Source organism: Alexandromys fortis, unplaced genomic scaffold (assembly GCF_014885135.2).
Source record: "Alexandromys fortis isolate MF-2015 unplaced genomic scaffold, M_Fortis_MF-2015_v1.1 scaffold_2_1_26212458, whole genome shotgun sequence".
NCBI lineage: Eukaryota > Metazoa > Chordata > Mammalia > Rodentia > Cricetidae > Alexandromys > Alexandromys fortis.
This window is the reverse complement of record NW_026067930.1, coordinates 4,147,319-4,155,180: the sequence shown is the minus strand read 5'-3', so window position 1 is coordinate 4,155,180 and position 7,862 is coordinate 4,147,319. Positions and strand designations below refer to the sequence as shown.

At 51.7% G+C, this 7,862-nt stretch overlaps 1 protein-coding gene across 1 annotated transcript in view; it reads right to left on the bottom strand.

Annotated features, from left to right (window-relative positions):
- Positions 1–1,336: 1,336 nt before the first annotated feature.
- Positions 1,337–7,862, bottom strand: part of Trappc9 (trafficking protein particle complex subunit 9) — a 430,884-nt gene continuing 424,358 nt past the window's right edge. Inside the window, exons 22-23 of the mRNA XM_050145170.1 lie at positions 2,319–2,542; positions 1,337–1,878 (exon numbers count right to left, since the gene is read on the bottom strand). Of these exons, the coding sequence (XP_050001127.1) occupies positions 1,711–1,878; positions 2,319–2,542 (392 nt within the window). The 3' untranslated portion in view covers positions 1,337–1,710. The remainder of the gene's footprint in view (positions 1,879–2,318; positions 2,543–7,862) is intronic.

The window sequence follows — 7,862 nt, the reverse complement described above, 5'->3', positions numbered from 1 at the left end:
AGGGTCTCTCCCAGCCCTGGATCAATTCCCACCTACTAACAGAGCTAGAAGACCCAGCTATATGTGTTCCAGCAAAGGGTACACATCCTTAAAAAGGACAGCCATCCTAAAAGCAGTTCCTGGCTCCCTGTCTGCTCACAAGAAGAGTCTAAGTATTCTCAGCACTCTGGGCCTCCTTGTCTTGACTCTAATCACCTCCTCTGCCAGGATAGAGGGTAGAAACCTGGGCAACACAGCTAATTCTGTGGGTGGTTTTGCAAGGTATATGGGTTATTTTCTTCTCCTTCTCTTCTCCTTCTTCCTTTTCCTCTTCTTTTTATTTGTTTTTTGAGACAAGGTTTCTCTGTAATGTCGGAGCCTGTCCTGGAATGAGCTCTTGTAGACCAGACTGGCCTCAAACTCAGAGATCTGCCTACCTCTGCCTCCTGAGTGCTGGGATTAAAAGTGTGTGCCACTGCCACCGCCCAGGGTTTTTTTTTTTTTTTTAAAAAAAAAAAAAAAAAAACATGGGCTATTTCTATATCTCCTCTAAGAGGGCTGCCTTGCCCTTTGGGTTGCCTCTCCATAGACCTTCTGAGAATGTGTATTTGGAATGACTGGGACCAATCCTCAACATGCTTCTACTCAGAATCAAGTTGAGCTGCATCCACATCAGCCTTCCCAGGCCTGCAGTGGCAACTGTGTCTGTCTGTATTGTACCGATCAAGATCATGTCCTTTTCAGAAGAAAGCATAATGTCACTGCAGCTCCTCATGGTGCCTGCCCTCATGCTGACACCAGGCATAGCTTCACTTGCACCTTGGCAGGACGGCACTCTAGGGTAGGTGTGTACCCTTCTGTCTTTCTAACATGTTTATGCAGGCATATTTTCATGGGTAGAACATGCACAAGCTGTGAGGAGCTGTTGATGGGAGTGGTGTTGGCTGTGACCCCGAGTCTGCAAGCTACAGAGTATATCTAGCAGCATATTTCAGGGACCACAGCCCCACCCCACTCCTAGAACTTGAGTGAATTTTCAAATTCATGAGATCAAGACAGAAACAGGGTAGATGAGACCCTACCCACACACCACTGGGCAACTTGGAGTGGCAAGATGCTAACAGAGCCATAGGTGACTTGAGTACCTGCTCTGAGGGGGAAGCAAGGAGGACCCCTGGAGCCTTAGGTGTAGAGGTGACCTAGTATCCTTGGTTATTTCAGAGACAGATTGGTCTGCCCTGCCAGCCATGGGACCCATGAGCCGGATGCCTCGCCTGGCAGGGCGTGGCTGGGTAGGTTTGGTTCAATCCTATTCCTGTCTCCCACCAGCCCACAGCCTGTAAGTGACACAATGGGAAGAAAGCAAGGTAGGCCTTTACTGGAGAACATGGCAACATACACAGATCTGGATCCCAGAACACACGGGCGGGGAACATCCTGACACCCGCTCCCTTCGTCATCCACAGTGTCACCTCCCATGCTTCGTTTGTCATCGGTATTCACAGGGGTGAGCCAAACCTAAGGAGATTCACAGGATGGCTCGGCATTTCCTCTTAAGAACACAGGGAGATGACAGACCAGGAAAGACCCTCCACAGTCCTGGCTATAGAGCAGGGCCACCAAGGCTGGCACTGGGTGTGAGGTCACTGGCATAATAGGCAAACGGAGTGACTTCTGGGAGGGAGAAGAGCTGGATGTGGTGCAAGGACACAGACTTCGGGGCTGAGAGGCTCAGGCCTGTGCCTCCAGGGCCCGCACATGCACGCTGGGTAAACAGAACCAGGACGGTGGCAGCTCCTTGCTCTTGCAGTCCTCGTGAAAGCGGATGTGGAGGAAGAAGTCACCTGTGTAGAGGAAGAGGAGGGCTCCAAGGCAAGCCGACTGGCCTGATGGCTGCACCTGGAGTGGGAAAAAGGAAGCGGTGTCATGCCGGATCAGTGGCTCCTACCCCCAAAGCTACTGGGAGAGCCTGACTTCCGGTAATGAGAGGGGCGGGACACACTGGCTCTGCCCCCATCCAAAGCATTTTTGGCTGTGCTTCCTTGGATGAGGGGCTGCACAAATCTGAGAAGCCATTTCCGCCTTTGAAGGTAGCTACCGCTGTTTCGCTCCCTGAACTGTTTGAGTTTAGCGAGAGAGGGCGTGCAGGAAGTTGAGTGTTGGGCTGACTTGAGGACAAGTGTCTGAACCAAGCTCTAAGGCTGATTCCTCTGGGGCTGGGTTGGGTGGGCAGGGAGGAGCTGTGGGTGCATACAGGTAGGAGCACCACCATTGACCTGATCCCTGGTTGAGAAGCTCTATAGTTTGAACATGGAGACTGCGCCGCAGCTCGTACTCACCGTGTCAAGGTAGAAGGTGCTGGAGCCCACAAAAGAGATGACGTCATGAAGATCGTAGTTGTGCACGCCATTCTGGTGGTCCTGGAAGGGCACCACGGTGAGGGCGAAGGGCCCCACGCTACGGGGACTCTGGTTAGTCAGCCGCACCTCCAGGTGCACAGGGTCACCGACCTGGCAGGCAGCTGCTGCCTCACGGTCACATGGCTGCCCATCTACCAGCACATCTGCAAGAGATGGAAGACGATCAGAGGTAACCGGTTTGTCGCCTCACTTCTTGCTCTGTGTCAGAGCACTGGGGACACATGGGAGTGACTGGACCCTCTTTTCCTGAAATAGTCTAGAGCTGGGCATGGCAGGAAGAGAGCTGTCACTGAGGGAGGCTGTCCATTTGGGGAAAGCCCAGATCTATGGTATTCCTCTTGGCCTATTCCAGTCACAGCTACTCTTTCCTCTGCAGGTGAAGAACTTAGAAACTGCAAAGGCAGGACCATGAACTTGGCCCAGCCACACTCACCTTCTGATACCCACAATGCCCGAGGTCAGGGTCAGGTTTCATCAAACAGAGGGGATCTGGGGAAGATGGCACTCTCTCTCTCTCAAACTTTCCCAGATGCAGACACATCTCCGGCCTGCCTCCTGTTATTGCTACTCTCTGGACTTGTACCCATCCTCCATCTACAGGTGAGCTGGAGCTATAGAAACCCCTCAGTAGTAGCCTCATCCATCCCAACACTGACTACCGGGTATGGCAATGAGGAACCTGGATGTAAACAAACCCTCCTGGAGGGAAAGTATAATCTAGCAAGGGAAAAGTGGGGTCAGCCAGGAAGGGAACAATACTGAGACTCCACCTGATAGAGGGCTCATCACAGGCATAGGGAAGTGGGAAAAGATACTCTAAGAGTCTGGTTTTAGCTCCATATTTCATTTTTGAATGCAGAAGACCATCTGGCCTAGGCCTGATCAGGACAGGCTCTGGGGTGGTCCTGGGTCCCTGGCCACTAGTCCGTCTGGTGCAAGGATGGACTGCTCCTTCTGTTAGCTGTCTAGCTCTCTTGAGCCCACAGCGGGGATCCAGGGGACCTGAGTGTGCACATTCCCGCCTGTGAGGCCTGTCACTATCTTGCTGAGCCCCAGCTCTCTCTTTGGTCCAGTGGAGCAGATGCCAGCACTAACAGCTAGGATGAGAACATTAAAGGTCACGCTGCGTGACGCTGTGGGCAACAGCGTGAGAGCTGTGTACGCAGGCTCCAGAAATGCCCCTCCGGAAGGAGCCAGTGGTGGTCCTGTCCCAGCATCCGTCATAGCACCTGCTAAGTCTGCAGGGCAGCTCAGTGACTTCTGTCTCCAGCCTCAGTTTCTCCCTGTGGCATGGAGCCTCCTGCAGAAAGGTACCCAACAGTCTTCCACCTCTTTTTCCACTTCACACGGGCCAGGTCATCATGACCGTTTCCTGAGCAGTAAGCCCAACCAGGTGCAGTCGCAGCTTCTTGAATGAAACGGGGAGAGCAGCTGGCGGAGTGGCTGGTTCCGTTAAGGGAGAGATGATTATAAGCAAACCAGCGAAGGGTGGCTGGCTCATTACAGCTCTTCGTTTTTTTTTTTTTTTCTTTTTCTTTTTTCTCTGCAGAGGACTGTGTGGGCTATCAGGGCAGCTAGGGCTGTGGTTCATCTCCCAGCCTTTCCTGTCTGCCTGTTAACCTTTTCCAGCCCTGACTCTGCACAGCCCAAGGTAGACCAGCTGGGACCTCGGCCTCACATCTACCCTATCAAGTCAGGAGAAACCCTCAATACACCCAGCCTTCTTCCTGATGACTGAAAGCTGGCATAAGTGTCCCGACTTCCTGGGGAGAAGAATGACGGTAAGGCTCTCCCCAGTTGTAACTATCAACTTCCTTCTGGCATCCTAGCGTATTCACACATAGAAGACAGGAGGCTCCCCAGGAGGACTGCCTGCTCTAGCCTGTCTTGAGTAACTGACCATCCCATGTAGGATCCCAGGAACAGCATCTTGGGAAGCCCTCAGGACCATGGACCACTGTCTCCTCCTTCGCCAGTCCTGTACTTTTTCATCTCTGATTGGAGTCTGGAATCACAGACTCCAATTCCTCTGGCTCTGAATACCACCTGCAGCTGCTGCTGCACTAACACCATGACATGGTGCTGGCTCTGCAGAAACCAGGTCTATAAATAGAAGACAATAAGGGAACCAAGTCTAGTGGGGTCCATCTTGCAGGCATCCTGTATCCCAGGATACAGGAAGGTGGCTGGTCATAGGCAGTCCTATGGCCTGAAGGAACAGGAGACAGGTAGATGGTCTCTACGTGTCTTATGTAGCCCCAAGTCACCATGTCTTCTTAGGAGGATGGATAGTAGCATGGACCAGGCAAGTCAGACTACTTGAGAGGAGTTAAGAGGCAAAGTGGGCATAGAGGTCAAAGGGTCACATGACAGGGCCAGCTGAACCCAGTCCTGAGGGCTCTAGATCCTCGGGGTACTCTAAATGTATAGCTGTCTTTCCCATCTGGTCTCCATGGACTGGATAAGTCAAGGCACTGGGCACCTGAGGGACCAGCAAAAGAATTTGGTCTCTCAGGAACCACATGACAAAATGGTTGAGTCTATCCAGATCACCCCTGGCAGTGGCTCTGAACCATGGATTCCAAAGGCTGCGCTACCTGTGTCCCAGAAAATGAAATGTTTTTTTATTTTGGGTGGTGTTGAGTGACAGGCTCCAACAGGTACATGTCTGTAAACCCGGGTCCAACTCACCAATGTCCTGAGTCACTCAGTGGGCAGTGAGAGGAGGACAGGAAGGGCAGAGCAACATTCTCTCTTCTCCCCAACCCCAAGAGCTCAAACGCCTGCAGACCCAGGACTGTGTAGTGGCTGAGAATGACCTGTAGTTTCCTGCCCAACTAGACATTCCCCCACCCCGAAGCTTACCCCCCCCCCATTAACACAGAGCCCCTTCCAGCCAGGACTGAAAGGATTACTTTTCATCCATGGCTACAGATCTAGGAAGCCCATCAGCCCTGCCTCTCACACACCTCCCCTATTTGGCTCCAATGCCTCGGAATGTTGAATGGAGCTGCAGGCTGTGTTCCTGCCTCCCCAGCTCCTGGTCACCTGGCTAGCCCAACAGGGGATGGCTAAGCATAGCTCAGGAGCAAAATTCCCCTTTGGGATAAAGAGCATGTCTTCAGGAAGAAGGCAGGGGAAGGGAGGGACAGTTTGGGGTTGATGCTCCAGCCTCGAAGCCTACTCCAGGTGAGGGGATAGACCTAAACTGGACAGCCAAGGTTGATCTCGAAGGGACTTGGCTTTGGAAGAAGTCAAGGGAGCAACTCATCATTCCATAGATGAGTTGAAAGACAGGGAAGGGAATAAGCCAAAGAGGTGTCCTACTCAATACCAACTACCGGCTGTCCTCTGAGGGAAGCAGAGGCAGATTTAGCATAAGATCTCACTTCTAACCATCCAGGACAAGCAGTCCTCCTTCTCCAAAGCCAATGGAGCGGATGGCTAGGTGCCTAACCAACAAAATGTATTGACTTTCTTCTTTACTGATAAGAGTCAAGTAACTGAAGTTTTCACTTTGGTTGTTAGGAAGCTCAGAACCAGACACGTCGGTGCCCAGTAACTGTAATTTAGTTCCCCTAACCTCCACACCTGCCCCACTATCCTCACACAGACTAGCCCCCTACATATTCCTGGACGTCCACACCTCCATGCCTGCCCACTTGCCAGTTCCAGCAGCCCGGGTGTTTAAGGTAGAATGAGGATCTGACTCAGAGGCTGTGGTTCCGGTTCTTGGGTAAGTGATATCATACACCGCCATCCCTACATTTACACTCTGGGCTCCTTGTTCCCGGGAAGATGGCCTCTGTCAGCATGCTGAAGTCTAGGGCAGGCTCGGAGGTGGAGGAGGAGTCCGGAGGACATGAGAGTCCAGGTAGTTGGCTTGCAGTGACCTGACTGAGAGCAGACAGTGACTTTTTGTCCCTGAGTCACTGCCAGGGTCTATGCTCTGTGGAGTTGGTGCCACCACACACTCCATCCACCAAATGGCATGTGTTTTTAACAATTACTGGGGTAGCTAATTAGCTCCTAAGCCAGAATGCTGCGCCAGACCTGCACATGTGATTACCCTTGAGTTGAGGGGAGCATGTGATTACCCTTGAGTCGAGGGAGCTCCTGAGGAGCCACTGCCTCTCCTGGGGAAATAATTTACTTTAACAACTTTTCATTAAAGATGAAAGAGAATTAAATTAAAATTAAGGTGAATTGGAGTTCAAGAAGAGGGCTGAGTGTGCAGTCCTCTTTCAGAGAAGAGGCTCTCTGGCCTTATCCTAGCCTATGGGTTTCAGAGACTGCAGACTGAGCTCTGAAGGGTCCGTGCTCCTCAGCACAAAGCCTCTGGCCGCCCACAATCCAGTGCCCATACTGATTGGGGACTGTGGTCCCTGGTCTCACCATCTCTAACAGTACTATAAATGTCTAACACCACTATCCATATGAGGCCACACTGTAGGTCAGGACCCTGTTATGTGGGTGCTAATCTGTAGCAGAGGTAGGGCCCCAGGATGTCCCTCTACATTCCCAGAAGCCAGAGACCCTTTTCCTGCTGTTCATTCCTTGAGCTAGGCCCTAATGTGACCCAGGCTGCTTGAGCTTGCTCTCTAGTAGGAGATGACCTTCAGCTTCTGCTCCTCATACTGGGATTACAGGCCAGTACTACTACCATGCCTTGATCAGGGGGTACTGGATAGGCCAACCTGTCTCATACATTCTGGGCTCTGCCCAGCCTGTTGGGCCCATACCAAACACGGGTCTAACGAAAGAAGTCCACATGCCTGGGTCTGTTCACAAAAGTATATGAAAGACAAGACAGTAGCCCTCCACAAACCCAGGGGCTGGGGTCATCCTGGGGAACAGCTAGGCTGCTCCTGGTTCCAGCAGATCAATATGCCATTTAAAATGAGCCCAGGAGAAAGGTCACAGTGGTTGATGCAGTCGGCTGACCTGGCTTGTGTCTGGAACCTGTGGCCCAGTTCTGTCAGGCACGGTCAGGAAAGTTCAGGACATTACTTCACGACAGGCTCAGTGGCCAGCTCTGAAGAAAATGCCTCTTTCCAGGTGTCTGGAAGCTAGGGATGCCCAGAGGCCAAGCCTTTAGAACTTGAGATTGAACTTAACCTTGACTTTTAAGCAAATCTGATTTTTTCAGAAACCACATAAACTGGGAGCAGCTCCAAGGCTGACTTCTCAGCAGTGCCCACTCACTTCTAATACTGCTCAGAGCCACGGGAAGCCAGACTGGGGGGCCTTAGCTTTGTGCTATTAACAGTTAGGAGGACCCATACAATTTCTTTTTACCTACCTAATTAGTCTTCATTAAAACAGAACAAAAGTTTGAGTTTGTGGAAGGAGAAAAGATACTACCCAAAGAACACTAGACTACAGGCCACCAAGCAATCTATCGATCTTTACATCCACCCCCGCCTCCCTCCCTTCCTCCCTCTCTCGCATATATATATATGA